Here is a 15278-nt window from a genome sequence, read left to right as displayed (position 1 = left end):
TTTCACTCTTTCGTCTGAGTGGAATGCCTTTCCTTTCTTTCTCTCCTCATCTCGTTAATGCGACTTCTCCTTTAGATTCTATTCCCCTCCTCTGGGAAGCCTTCTGTGACCACCCACTAAAGACCAAACCTTCTCTGTTCACCACTATCTCCCCAGCACCCGGTACAGTACATGGATCACAATAGCTGCTCGGGTAAATACTTGCTGAATGAATGAATGAATGAATGAAGGTATCAGGTGGTGACAGGCAAGTTGAACTGTTAAAAAATTTATTAAAATGTCCAAGAAGTACATTAATGTCCACAGTGTCAGATACCACAGACCCACAGAACACCGCAGCTCACAGCAAAACCAGCAGTACCCAAAGCCGTTCACACGCACACACACTCATATGCGTGCCATGCACATGGCACACGCAGACACACAGGCACATCCAAAAGGGAAAGATCAAAAGACAAACCGCCCACTTTAGAAAAGACCAGAGCCCCCTCCCACCGTGGAGCCGAGGTGGGGGCAGGGCAAATGGCTGAGGGGCTCAAGGGCAGGGAGCATAAACCAAGACCCCCCAAAAAACACTGCATCCCCATCCCCCCACAAACAAAGGAAAATTTTTGTGTGACATGGATGACCAAGGATGTGTTATTATTATTATTTTAAACTAAGAATAGTTATCAAAGTAAGAAGACAAACTTGTATCCCTGGGTTTTCTGAATAATAAACATAATAAGATAGATGTCTACAGAGAGGAAGGTTGAAGACAAGGATAAGGGTTCAGTTTACACTTCTTAACCATTTCCTAAATGTGTATGAGGGTGCAATTATGTTTCAGTCTCCTCTCCAGAGTCCAGAGCAGGATTTGGGTCAGAACCAAGATAGGAGTTGGCTCTGACTTCTGGATTTGGAGTAAGGATTTGGTGATGGAGAGAAAGTGTAAGGAGAGCCAGAGTAAGGATTTGGTCCAGAAAACAGGACCAAATCCTTATTCCAAATCCTTACTCCTGTCGTGGTTGTGACTTCAAGCCAGTACCTTTCCTTTATATCTGAGCCTCAGTTTCACTGTGTGTAAAATAGGAAAGTAACAGTTTCTAAGTCAATGGGCTATTGAGAAGATTCAAGGAGATTGTATGTAAGTCCTTAGCATGGTGTCTACTTCTTAGTTGTCAATGGTCATTATTACTTCCCAGAAGGGATTCAGGCTCAGTTAACACATTTCTTTCTTTACTGAACCCCTAGGTGGACCATGCATTTGCTTATTTTTCTTTCCTGAAGAGGGCCATTCTCCATGGTGTTTTTTTTAACCCTGATCCACAGATTTTACCCAGACTGCTGAAAGTGGGTAACAGATATGGAGGAAAAGCTGTGAATCTTTCCTGCCGGAGATGAGGGAACTGGATCCTGGCCTCTGATGTGGAGAGACCTTTTACAGGTTGCACATTTGGGGGAGGCAGGCAAGGTGAGTTCTTTCCCACTTAAAAAATTAAAATCTACAAGAGAAAAATGTGTGTGTGTGCGTGTGTGTGTTTCAGTTTTAACACTGAGCATCTCTCTACAATATGGCCGCAGGTAGGTGTCACTACTTCAAGTTTTAAGTGTTTCTAGACCACCAGGCAATGGCCAGGGACAAGGGTGGGGTGGGGCAGGGGTGGGACCCAGGGCAGGGGCACTACCAATGTCTGCTTAAGGACTGGGTACGGGCACTGGGCTAGAAAACTTGGCAGCACCTCCTTGGTCCAGGAAGGAGGTTCTTTGTCTCCCTGAGAGATGGAGGGGGAAGAAATCTGGGCTCTTCTAGCCCTAAATATCCTCTCGTCTATTTGTGTGAAAGAGATTCATCACACATGCAGAACCACCAAATCTCAGCGCTGGACTAGACCTGGAAGAGTTAGCAATACACTCTCCCTCCATCACCTACATATTGCTTTGATTATTCTCACTCCTAACTCTGAAGGCATGGAGGGAGGTTGTCCTAAAAACATCCCTAAAATGCAGTACATGGGATCTCCACACTATGTATGTTTATCCACCAAGACCAAAGACGGAACTTGGGCTGAAGTCCAGGGTAAAGGGAGAGCTGTTGTCAAGTTCAAAAACAGTGTGCTTCTGTGTAGCCTTCTATTCCCAAAGCTAATGACCCTACGTCCAGGCTTCTTCCTGGATTTAGGAATTCAGCCAACATTGACTAAGTCTGAATTTCTGGTGTGAAAAGCAATTCCTTCGTGTGAATGCAAACATACACTCATGCACCCTCATCAAGGCCTGCTTCAATCAGCCTGGCAAACAAGAGACCAGACCAATGAGCTTTGCTACTTGTGCTTCCCTCAGCTGGGAGATGCTCCCAGAGTTCAGCCAGACGAGAATGGACTTTTCAGACACCTGGCTCCACCTGCCAAGAGGATCTTGTGTATGTAAAAAAAGGGAAAAGAGGAGCTTTGTACAAAGGATTATGTGTGTGGGGGATGTGGTTTGGGGTTCAGGGACTTCTGGACTCTCTTGTTTCTCTCTGGGTTCTGTCTCCCCAGGCGAAGGCTCCAGAGGAGGCATGGGAAAGGTGTTGTGCTTTCTTTTTTCTGGTTCTTCAGCAGAAATTCCCTTCGTCCTTCTCCCAGTCCTCCGTTGGGTGTTTCTTGTGTTTTCTGCGCTCCTTGCGGGATTTGTGGTGGTGATGCTGGTGGTGGTGTTGGTGGTGGTGGTGGTGTCGCCGCATCCGATGTGAACGTCTGGCTGCAGGGAAGTGAGGGAGGACAGGGAAGGGACAAAAGGTGGTGAGAGGTAGGTGGCCTGATGCAGTGGGTGTCTTTGGGAGAGAAAATAGAGGAAAAAGGCCAGACACGAGGGCTCATCCCTGTTATCCCAGCACTTTGGGAGGCCAAAGTGGGAGGATCTCTTGAAGCCAAGGAGTTTGAGACCAGCCTGGGCAACATAGCGAGAACCTATCTCTACAAAAATAAAAAAATTAGCCAGGCGTGGTGGCACATGCTTATAGTCCCAGCTATTTGGGAGGCTGAGTTGGGAGGATCCCTTGAGCCTGGGAGGATGAGGCTATAGTGAGCTGTGATTGAGCCTCGCACTCTAGCCTGGGCAACAGAGTGAGGCTCTGTTTCAAAAAAAACAAAACCAGGCTGGGCGTGGTGGCTCACGCCTGTAATCCCAGCACTTTGGGAGGCTGAGGTGAGCAGATCACATGAAGTCAGGAGTTAGAGATCAGCCTGGCCAACATAGCGAAACCCTGTCTCTACTAAAAATACAAAAATTAGCCGGGCATGGCAGTGGACACCTGTGATCCCAGCTACTCAGGAGGCTGAGACACAAGGATTGCTTGAACCCGGGAGGTTGCAGTGAGCCGAGATTGTGCCACTGCCCTCCAGCCTGGGCAACAGAGCACAACTCCATCTCTCTCTCTCTCTCTCACACACACACACACACACACAAATGAAGGAAACATCAGACAGGCTGGTAAGTTCTCACTTATCTGCAAGGCTGTATTATCAGGCAGACATTAAGCCAGATCGATGTGTGGAGAAATAGGATGTCTTACTTGGAAACTAGAAATACCAAAAACCTATGTTGAGATCTCTGGGAGAAGCTACTTACGTTTGGTGCAGACAATTTGGGGCCTGTCCCACTTGCCATTGCTCCGGCATCGAATGGTGGCCACATGGTGCTGGGCAAATCCTTCATTGCACTGGTACCTTACAGTGGCATGGACATTGTACTTGGCCTTGCGGGCACCGATGAGTGAGGCATTCTCCACTGCCGGAGGGGGACCACAGAGCACTGGGACAGAGGAATCTCTAGTGAGAGAGGTGCTCATGTCTGGGGCTAAACTAGTTGTTGTTGTTGTTGTTGTTGTTTGAGACAGAGTTTCGCTCTGTCACCCAGACTGGAGTGCAGTGGCGCGCTCTTGCCTCACTGCAACCTCCGCCTCTCTGGTTCAAGCGATTCTCCTGCCTCAGCCTCCCAAGTAGCTGGGATTACAGGTACCTGCCTGTAATCCACACCTGGCTAATTTTTGTATTTTTTTTGTTCTTTTTTTGAGACAGGGTCTCACTCTGTCTCCCAGACTGGAGTGCAGTGGCGTGATCGCGGCTCACTGCAACCCCTGCCTCCCAGACTCAAGTGATTCTCCTGCCTCAACCTCCCGAGGAGCTGGGATTACAGACATGCACCACCATGCCTGGCTAATTTTTGTATTTATAGTAGAGACTGGGTTTCGTCATATTGGCCAGGCTGGTCTTGAACTCCTGACCTCAGATGAGCTGCCCACCTTGTCCTCCCAAAGTGCTGGGATTAAAGGCATGAGCCACCGTGCCTGGCTCTTACTGTTGTTTTTAAAAGAGTGTCTTCCTCTGTCGCCCAGGCTGGAGTGCAGTGGCACAATCACAACTCACTGCAGCCTCAACCTCCCAGGCTCAAGGGATCTTCCCACCTCAGCCTCTCAAGTAGCTGAGATTACAGGTGCGCACCACCAAGCCTAGCTAATTTTTTGATTTTTTGTAAAGACGGGGTCCCAGTATGTTGCCCGGGCTGGTTTTGAACTCATGGGCTCAAGTGATCCTCCCTCCTCAGCCTCCCAAAGTGCTGGGACGACAGGCATGAGCCACCATGCCTGGCGGCTGTAAACTAGTTTTGAGTTTTATTGGGAATGACACCCCCCTCAGCACGTCAACAGGTCCCTGCCTCTGCCCAGTTCTGATCTCACATGGCTGGAAGTGACTGTGTCTATCTCTTCTACCCAAATCAGCAGCTCCTTAGGGACAGCAACCTCCTGGACACACCTCACTTTCTAATTCTTACACCAAACATAGGGCACAATGGGAATGAAGGAGACAGAAGGCAATAATAATTATCTGAGCAAATAAAAGTCTGGGTGCGGCAGCTCAGGCCTGTAATGCCAGCACTTTGGGAGGCTGAGGTGGAAGGATTGCTTCAGTCTGGGAGTTTGAGGCCAGCCTGGGCAACACAGCAAGACCCTGTCTCTACAAAAAAATTTTAAAATAAGAGCCGGGTGCGGTGGCTCACGCCTGTAATCCCAGCACTTTGGGAGGCCGAGGCAGGCGGATCACAAGGTCAGGAGATCGAGACCATCCTGGCTAACACGGTGAAACATCATCTCTACTAAAAATACAAAAAATTAGCTGGGTGTGGTGGCATGCGCCTGTAGTCCCAGCTTCTGAGGAGACCGAGGCAGGAGAATGGCGTGAACCCGGGAGGCAGAGCTTGCAGTGAGCCGAGATCACGCCACCGCACTCCAGCCTGGGCAACAGAGCAAGATGCCGTCTCAAAATAAATAAATAAATAAATAAATAAATAAATAAGCCAGGCATGGTGGTGTGCACCCGTAGTCCCAGCTACTGGTAAGACTGAGGTAGGAGGATCACTTGAGCCCTGGAGTTCAAGTGATTTGCAGTGAGCCATGATAATGCCACTGTACTCCAGCCTGGGCAACATCGCAAGACCCTGTTTCAAAAATAAATAAATAAATACATGAATAAATGGGGGGGGAGGATGTGAAAATTGACAAAGAAATGGAAACAAAAATAAACCAAAGTATAAGAGAAAGGTGGATGTACAAATGTATATAAATGATTTCTTTCATATATAACGATCTCTTAAAAATCAGTAAGATCAACAAGTCAATAGAAAACTGGGCAAAAGAGATGAATTGACAGTTCACAGGCAAAGAAATACACGCCAACAGCCTGTCAACATATAAACAGTTGGTTAGGCCAGGCATGGTGGCTCACACCTGTAACCCCAGAACTTTGGGAAGCTGAGGAGGGCAGACTACTTAAGGTCAGAAGTTTGAGACCAGCCTGGTCAACATGGTGAAACCCCGTCTCCACTAAAAATATTAAAAAAAAAAAAAAAAAATTAGCCAGGTGTGGTGTGTGCCTGTAATCCCAGCTACTTGGGAGGCTGAGGCAGGAGAATCCCTTGAACCTTGGAGGCGGAGGTTGCAGTGAGCCGAGACCGCAATACTGCACTTCAGCTTGGATGACAGAATGAGACTCCATCTCAAACAAACAAACAAAAAACAATTGGTTATTCTCATCCTTAAAGGCATGCAAACTAACATAACAATGAGATACTATTTTTCCCCACTTAGATGAACAAAGAACAAAAGTTCAAGAATGTGCAGAGTTGGCAAGGGTGGGAGGAAACAAGCACTCTCATACGCTGATGGAAAGTGAGAACTGGCTGGGCTGACATTTACCAACTTAAAAAGATGAAGGCCGGGTGCAGTGGCTCATGCTTGTAATCCCTGCCCTTTGGGAAGCCGAGGTGTGTGGATCACCTGAGGTCAGGAGTTCAAGACCAGCCTGGCCAACATGGTGAAACCCCGTCTCTACTAATAATATAAAAACCAGCTGGGCGTTGTGGCATATGCATGTAATCCCAGCTACTTGGGAGGCTGAGGCAGGAGAATCACTTGAACATGGGAGGCAGAGGTTGAAGTGAGCTGAGATCGTGCCATTGCACTCTAGCCTGGGCAACAAGAGCGAAACTGTCTCCAAAAACATAAATAAATAAGTAAAAATAAGAATAAATTAAAAAAATAAAATATAATCCCACCCACCTCGGCCTCCCAAAGTGTTGGGATTACAGGCGTGAGCCACCCCAAGCGGCCTATTTCCAGAACTTTTTCATCACGACACACCAAAATTCTATACCCATTGAGCACTAGTGACTCCCCCTTCTCCCAACCCCTAGCCCCCGGCAAACACTAATCTACTTCCTGTCTCTAAATTTGCCTACTCTGAATCCTTCATGAAAAAAAAAAATGAATCACGGCTGGGCACAATGGCTTATGCATATAATCCCAGCACTTCGAGAGGCTGAAGTGGGCAGATTGCTTGAGCCCAGGAGTTCGAGACCAGCCTGGGCAACATGGCAAGACCCCATCTCTACAAAAAATACAAAAATTAGCTGGGCATGTTGGTGCATGCCTATAGTCCCAGCTACTTGGGAGGCTGAGGCAGGAGGATCGCTTGAGCCCAGGAGGTGGAGGCTGTGATGAGCCATCATTATGCCACTGCACTCCAGCCTGGGCAACAGAGAACCAGTGAGCAAAAGTGACAGAGAGGAAAAGAAGCAGGGGGCACAGCATACCTGTGCCCTTCTTGCAGACGTAGGGTAGGTTGTAGTTGCAGGGGACATCGTTCCAGCGCCCGCTTTCATGCGCCACCATCACCACACAGTCCTCGCCACCCGCGAAGAAATTGTCCGGCTGGTTCTCTCGCCAGTTCTCAAATTGCTGCAGGAATAGGGAGCAGGGAGTTGTTCAGGGGACCTCTGTTCCAGCCCAGGTTCTGGCAATTCCTGCTGTGGGACTCCCCTGGCCAGACCCCTCAAACTCACAGGGATTCAGTGTTCCCATGTCTACAATGGCCACTGTCCTGCCGATCCTGAGGGGGGCCACCACTGTAATCCAAGCCACCATTCCTCTGTTGGAGGCTGCAACATCCCCCTCCCTGGTCCTCCTGCCTCCCTGGGTGCCCAGCCGCATCAAGTTCATTTTCAACATGAATCAGTGTTAGATAAATGGTGGGACAAGGCCAGGCCTGGTGGCTTATGCCTGTATTCCCAGCACTTTGGGAGGCCGAGGTGGGTGGATCACCTGAGGTCAGGAGTTCGAGACCAGCCTGGTCAATATGGTGAAACCTCATCACCACTAAAAACACAAAAAAATTAGCCAGGCGTGGTAGTGGGCGCCTGTAATCCCAGCAGGAGAATTGCTTGAACCCGGGAGGCAGAGGTTGCAGTGAGCTGAGAATGCGCTATTGTACTCCAGCCTGGGCGACAAGACCGAGACTCTGCCTCAAAAAAAAAAAAAAAGAAAAGAAAAAGAAAGAAAAGATACATGGTGGGACAAATGGTGATCTCAGCCCGAAGTCCAGGAGGACTTCCCTGAGGAGGCAATGTGAGAGTTAAAGAATCAAAGATAGTAAGGATTCAAGGCCGGGCTCAGTGGCTCACGTCTGTAATCCCAGCACTTTGAGAGGCCAAGGGGGGCAGATCACTTGAGGTCAGGAGTTTGGGACCACCTTGGACAACAAGGTGAAACCCTGTCTCTCATAAAAATACAAAAATTAGCCGGGCATGATGGTGCGCGCCTGTAGTCCCAAGATACTCGGGATGCTGAAGCAGGAGAATTGCTTGAGCCTGAGAGGCAGAGGTTGCAGTGAGCTGGGTTGCATCACTGAACTCCAGCCCGGGTGATGGAGTGAGATTCTATCTCAAAAAAAAAAAAAAGATAGCAAGGGTTCAGACAGGGAACAGCATTCCTAGCAAAGGGAACCACCAGTGTGAAGGCTCAGAGGCAGGACTGAACTTGTTCTGCTTGAGGAACAGACAAAGCCCAGTGGGGCTGGAGCTGCGTGATGGGGCTGGGGTGTGCTCAGAGAGTAGAGAGTGACCAGATCTTGCATTAGAGGAAAGGAAGTGAATTTTTAAAAATTGTGGCAAAATATATATAGCACAAAATTCCTAATTTTAACCATTTTTGTTTTGTTTTGTTTTGTTTTGTTTTGTTTGAGACAGAGCCCAGGCTGGAGTGTAGTGGCGCGATCTCGCTCACTGCTACCTCTGCCTCCCAGGTCCCGGTTCAAGCAATTCTCCTGCCCCAGCCTCCTGAGTAGCTGGGATTATAGGCATGCGCCACCATGCCCAGCTAATTTTTGTATTTTTAGTAGAGGTGGGGTTTCACCATGTTAGCCAGGCTGGTCTTGAACTCCCGACCTTGCAATCCACCCACCTTGGCCTCCCAAAGTGCTGGGATTACAGGCGTGAGCCACCGCACCCAGCCAGTTTTAACCATTTTTACGTGTGCAGTTTATTTTTATTTTTATTTTGTTGAGACAGAGTCTCTGTTATCCAGGCTGGATTGCAGTGGTGCTACCTTGGCTCACTGCAACCTCCGCCTCCCGGGTTCAAGAGGCGGTGTGCAGTTTAATGCACTAATTACATTCACAATGTTGCATAACCATCACTGTTATTTCCAGAACTTTTTCTTTTTTTTTTTTTTTTTTTTGAGATGGAGTCTCTCTCTGTCGCCCAGGCTGGAGTGCAGTGGCATGATCTTGGCTCACTGCAACCTCCGCCTCCCAGGTTCAAGCGATTCTCCTGCCCCAACCTCCCGAGTAGCGGGATTACACGTGCACGCCACCACACCTGGCTAATTTTTGTATTTTTAGTAGACACAGGATTTCACCATATTGGTCAGGCTGGTCTTGAACTCCTGACCTCGTGATCCATCCACCTTGGCCTCCCAAAGTGTTGGGATTACAGGCCTGAGCCACCCCAAGCGGCCTATTTCCAGAACTTTTTCATCACGACACACCAAAATTCTGTACTCATTGAGCACTAGTGACTCCCCCTTCTCCCGACCCCAGCCCCTGGCAAACACTAATCTACTTCCTGTCTCTAAATTTGCCTACTCTGAATGCTTCATGAAAAAAAAAATCATACAACAGCTGGCCTTCTATGCCTGGCTCATTCCACATTTTGTTTATTATTTTATTTTATTTTATTTTTGAGCCGGAGTCTCGCTCTGTCTCAATTTCTGAATTTTTTGTAGAGATGGGGTTTTGCCACGTTGCCCAGGCTGGTCTCAAACTCCACGACTCAAGCGATCCACCCACCTTGGCCTCCGAAAGTGCTGGGATTACAGGCATGAACCACTGCACCTGGCCAACTTCTCCTTTATGGCTGAACAATATTCCATTGCATGGATGGACCACATTTTGTCTCTTCCTTCATCTGTTGATGGGTATTTTGGTTGTTCCCACCTTGGTTATTGTGAATAGTGGGGCTGTGAACATTCATGTACAAGTTTTTGTTTCTTTGTTTGTTTTTTGAGACAGTCTCACTCTGTCGCCCAGGCTGGAGTGCAGTGACACGATCTCGGCTCACTGCAACCTCCGCCTCCCAGGTTCAAGCGATTCTCCTGCCTCAGCCTCACAAGTAGCTGGGACTACAGGCGTGTGCCATCACACCCAGCTATTTTTTTTATTTTTAGTAGAGACAGAGTTTCACCATGTTGGCCAGGCTGGTCTCGAACTCCCGACCTCAGGTGATCCACTCGCCTTGGCCTCCCAAAGTGCTGGGATTACAGGCGTGAGTCACCCACCACGCCTAGCCTGTTTTGTTTTGTTTGAGACAGGGTCTTGCTCTGTCACCCAGACTGGAGTGCAGTGGTGCAATCATAGCTCACTGGAGCCTCAACCTCCTGGGCTCCAGCGATCCTCCTACTTTGGCCTGCTCAAAGTGCTGGGATTACAGGTGTGAGCCACCACACCCAGCCTCTTTTTCTTTCTTAGTATAATTTTTTGTTTGTTTGTGTTGTTTTGGAGATGGAGTCCTGCTCTGTTGCCCAGGCTGGAGTGCAATGGTGTGATCTTGGCTCACCGCAACCTCTGCCTCCCGGGTTTAAGTGATTCTCCTGCCTCAGCCTCCCAAGTAGCTGGGATTGCAGGTACACACCACCACGCCCAGCTAATTTTTGTATTTTTAGTAGAGATGGGGTTTCACCACGTTGGCCAGGCTGTTCTGGAACTACTGATCTCAAGTGATCTGCCTGCCTCGGCCTTCCAAAGTGCTGGGATCACAGGCGTGAGCCACTGTGCCCGGCCTCTTTGTATAAATTTAAAGGGTATAAGTGCAATTTTATTATATGCATATAATAAAATATATATCATCTAGTGGCAAAGTCTTGGCTTTTAGTGTATCCATGACCCGAATAATGTATATTTTTGTACCACTTTGAATCTCTGTTTTCAATTCTTCTGGGTATGTATCTAGTAGTAGAATCGCTGGGTCATGTGGTAATTTTATGTTTAACTTTTTATTTTTATTTTTATATTTTTAGAGACAGGGGTCTCACTGTGTTGCCCAGGCTGGATTCCAATTCCTAGGCTTAAGTGATCCTCCCGCCTCAGCTTCCCGACAGCTGAGACTACAGGCTCGTACCACTGTGCCCAGCTTCTATGTTTAACTGTGTGAGGAACCGCCAGATTTTTACACAGCGGGAGAAGGGGAATTTTTATCTTGAGAACAATAGAGAGTCTGGGAGGGCTTGAAGCAGGGAGGATGCTGAGCTAATATGTTTTTAGAGACAGGGTCTCGCTCTGTCACCCAGGCTGGAGTGCAGTGATGTGATCACAGGTCACTGTAGCCTTGAACTCCTGGGCTCAAGTGATCCTCCTCACTCAGTCTCCCAAAGTGCTGGGATTACAAGCATGGGCCACCAGCCTGGCCTAGAAATTATATATATATATACTTTTTTTTTTTTTTGAGACAGGATCTCGTTCTATCATCACCCAGGCTGAAGTGCAGTGGAGTGATCTCGGCTCACTGCAACCTCCGCCTCACAGGTTCAAGCGATTCTCACACCTCAGCCTCCTGAGTAGCTGGGATTAGAGGCGTGGGCCACCACACCCAGCTAATTTTTATATTTTTAGTAGAGACGGGGTTTCACCATGTTGGCCAGGCTAGTCTCAAGTGATTTGCCCACCTTGGCCTCCCAAAGTGCTGGGATTACAGGCATGAGCCATCACGCCCAGCCTAGAAATGAGAATATTTGAGAGACCATGGCAGGGGGACCAGGCAGAGTGAGTAGGGGAGGCGTCAGACCCTAGTCTCAGGTTTGTAACCTCTGCAGCTGGGTGGGTGCGGTCTGTTTACCTGGGCTGGGGAAGTCAGGGGAGAAGGTTTAGCCTTCACTTGAAGCTCGTTTGCCATCTCCAGCATCTTGGAGGCACTAGAGACCTTTGACATCCAATTGCGATAACTTTGCACAAAAGGGTAAACTGAGGCCAGATGGCAGGGCTGATGCGGCTCAGCAGCCTAGGCCCACAGCCCCTGCCACTCACCAGCCCGGTGTTGTCCGTCCACTGGAAATCTCTCTCCACGATCCTGTCGTTCAGGCCGATCCACGTGTTTTCGTGCCCAAAGCCTGCAGGGTCAGGGGTTGTGGGTCTGGGTGTTCACCCATGCCTCTCCCGGCCCAGGGCGGAGGCTGCAGGTGAGGTGGGGTAGGGTATGGGAGGAAAGAATTCCTCACCTTCCCCAGCCTGGAGGTGGGCTAGGTGGGGGGAAAGATCTAGAAGGTGGAAGTGAAGGGGGAAGAAGTGGGTACAGGGATGGAGGAGGACCCAGAGCCCCTCCCTCAGCCTCTCTGTGGGCTGGGGGCTGGGTGAGGTATGCACGGGAGGGGAAGACCCAGCCCCTTCCCCAGCCTGGAGGTGGGCTGGAGGTTGAGGTGGAGAGGAAAGGAGATAGAAGTGAAGTTTACAGAGGTGAGGGAGTACACAGATGCCCTCCCCCAACCTCTGTAAGAGCTGGAGAAGGGAAGGGGGAAGGAAGGGAGAAGGAGAGAGAGGAGAGGGAGGAAAAAGGAGGAGGAGTGAAAGGGAGGAGGGACAGGAGTGGGAAGAAGGATGGGGAGGAGAGAGGAGGAATGGGAGGGAGGATGAGGAGCAGGAGGGAGGAGGGGGAGGAATGGGAGGAGGAGGGGGAGGAGAAAGATCAGTGGAAGAAGGAGGGGGAGGAGGGGGAGGGAGGATGGGGAAGAGAAAGGAGGAGGAAGATGAGTAGAAGGAGGAGGCAGAGGAATGAGAGGGAGGAGGGAGAGAAGAGGGAGGAGGAAGGCAAGGAGAAAGGAGGAGAAAGATGAGTGGAAGGAGGAGGCAGAGGAATGGGAGGGAGGGAGGAAGAAGGGAAGGAGAAAGGAGGAGAAAGATGAATGGAAGGAGGAGGGGAGGAGTTGGAGGGAGGAGGGAGAGGAGTGGGAGGAGAATGGGGAGGAGAAAAGAGGAGGAGTGGAAGGGAGGAGGAAGAGCAAGAGGGAGGGGGGAGGAAGGAGAAGGAGGAGGAGTAGAAGGGAGGAGGCCTGGGGAGGAGCAGGAGGGAGGAGGGGACGAATGGGAGGAGGGGGAGGCAGGATGAGGAGGAGGAAGAAGATGAGTGGAAGGAGGAGGGGGAGGGAAGGGGAAGGAGAGGAGAGAGGAGAGAGGAGGAGGAGGAATGGGAGGAGGAGAGGGAGGAGGGGAGAGAGGATGGAGAGGAGAAAGGAGGTGGAAGATGAGTGGAAGGAGGAGGGGGAGGAGAAGAGGGAGAAGGGGAGGAGTAGGAGGGAGGAGGAGAAAGAATGGAAGGAGGAGGGAGAGGAGGGGGAGGGAGGAAGAGGAGTGGAAGGAGGAGGGGGAGGAGTGGGAGGGAAGATGGGGAGGTAGGAGGGAAAGGAAGGAGGAGGAGGGTAGGGGGGCAGGCATGAACCCCTCTCCCAGCCTCAGTGTAGGCTGGAGGTGCATCCTCACCCCACCCTCCACAAGCAGGGACTCTGGCTACCCTCTTTTAGGGGGGCGAGGCATGGGAAGAACCGGAATTAGGCCCAGGCTATGCCAGGGTTTGCGGGCAGGAGAAGCAGGAGTAAACCCGGGCACTGTCACATCTTTGCAGAAATGAGAAGTAGGGGACAGGAGACACCAGTGGGCACTGGACGGGCAGACAGGTGAGAAGGCGCGAGCCAGTCACTCAGGAGGGAGAGGCCCGGTGGGATACATCAAGGAAAAAGAAGCAAATCAGGGAAGGAAGAAAGGAAGGAGTCACAAGGGTTGGGATGGCGGCAAACAGAATAAACAGAATAAATGGATGGATGAGCAAAACGCAGAAGGATAATGAATAAATCAATAAGTCCCGGATTACATGAATGCAACACTTGTCTCTCTCCTAGGTCTTTGCAAGGCTCATTCCTTATTTCATCCAACACATTACAGGTGCTTCCCCCATCACCCTCAGTCTCCTGGCCCTGTTTTGTCATCAGCACACATAGGATCCATTGAATTACGGTATAGACTTATTTACTTAGATATTTACTTGTTTGTCTATATCCTCCCCAAGAAATGGTCACTCCCTGGGGACAGAGCAAAGTCAGCCTTGATTGCTGCTGTGCTGTGTCAATATTCCTGGAATGGTGCCTGGCACATAGCAGGTGCTCAGTAAATATTTGGTGAATGGATGAATGAATGAGTGAATGGATGAATGAATGAGTGAATGGATGAATGAATGAGTGAATGAATGAATGAACGAATGAATGAATGAAGTGAATGTATGAATTAACAAGTGAATTGACAGATTTCATGCATTAAGAAGCAGTCAGGGCTTGCGTTAATGAACACAGCTTTGGAAAGGTGACGTCTTGAAAACCAGGGGAGGGATGCGATGCCCTGGCAAAAGGGCTACAAGTGCCACGCCTGCCCACCCTCCAGGCAGGTGGCCCCCTCCCCAGAGCCCCTACTATTAATGAAGCCGTGTTCCTCCGGTGAGTGGACGCTGGTCAGGTGGCCGGAGCGGCGGCGGCAGTCCCTCTCGGCATCTTCCCACGCCCTCCGGTGGGCAAAATAGCGGTAACAGTGGCCCTGGAACTTGTGCCAGCCACGGTCACAGCCCTCGGTGTCTGGGAGATGGGATAGGAGCGTGAGGGGGGGCTGGCCTTGGCCCAAGGCCTACCAGCCATGAGCACAGCCAGCCCACCAGAGAGAGGGCCCAATCCAAGGTCATTGCGGGGCGAGATCACCCCTCTCCCCATGCCTGGCCCCTCCTCCTGAGGCTCTGCTCTCCCGACCCTTTCACCGCCCATATTGACTTCTTTTTGTTGTTGTTGTTGGACAGGGTCTCACTCTGTCGCCCAGGCTGGAGTGCAATGGTGCAATCTCGGCTCACTGCTACCTCTGCCTCCCACACTCAAGCAATCCTCCCACCTCAGCCTCCTGAGTAGCTGGGATTACAGGCGTGTGCCACCACGCCCAGCTAATTTTGTATTTTTAGTAGAGATAGGGTTTCACCATGTTGGTCAGGTTGGTCTCAAACTCCTGGCCTCAAGGGATCTACCCGCCTCAGCCTCCCAAAATGCTGGAATTACAGACGTGAGCCACCACGCTGGCCAAATCTTAATGTCTTTTCTTTGTTTCTGGAAGAGATTTAACTGGGAGATCATTCCCTGACACCCCCTCTCATTCCAATGCTGAAGGCTCCTTCTCTGATGTCGGGGCCACACCCTTTGTATGGACATGGGAGCTCAGACATTTCTCCACAGAAGACATACAAATGGCCAACAAGCACATGAAAAAATGTTCATTGTCAATGTCAAAACCACCATGAGATATCACTTCACACCCACTAGGATGGAGATATATATATATATATATATATTTTTTTTTTTTTTTTTTTTTTTTTTTTTGAGATGGAGTCTGGCTCTGTCGCCAGGCTGGAGTGCAATG

General features: G+C 49.8%; 1 protein-coding gene across 2 annotated transcripts in view; it reads right to left on the bottom strand.

Moving 5' to 3' along the window:
- Positions 1–252: 252 nt before the first annotated feature.
- Positions 253–15278, bottom strand: part of NCAN (neurocan) — a 40431-nt gene continuing 25405 nt past the window's right edge. For both annotated transcript variants that reach the window (XM_024237134.3, XM_054538763.2), the window contains 5 exons: positions 14297–14455; positions 11871–11953; positions 7111–7255; positions 3592–3774; positions 253–2721 (listed from right to left, as the gene is read on the bottom strand). In XM_024237134.3, the coding sequence (XP_024092902.3) occupies positions 2576–2721; positions 3592–3774; positions 7111–7255; positions 11871–11953; positions 14297–14455 (716 nt within the window). In that variant the 3' untranslated portion in view covers positions 253–2575. The remainder of the gene's footprint in view (positions 2722–3591; positions 3775–7110; positions 7256–11870; positions 11954–14296; positions 14456–15278) is intronic.

The sequence above is a fragment of the Pongo abelii genome, chromosome 20 (assembly GCF_028885655.2).
Source record: "Pongo abelii isolate AG06213 chromosome 20, NHGRI_mPonAbe1-v2.0_pri, whole genome shotgun sequence".
In the NCBI taxonomy this organism is placed as follows: Eukaryota; Metazoa; Chordata; class Mammalia; order Primates; family Hominidae; genus Pongo; species Pongo abelii.
Note: the sequence above shows the minus strand (reverse complement) of the source record. Positions and strands in the feature narration are given on the sequence as shown.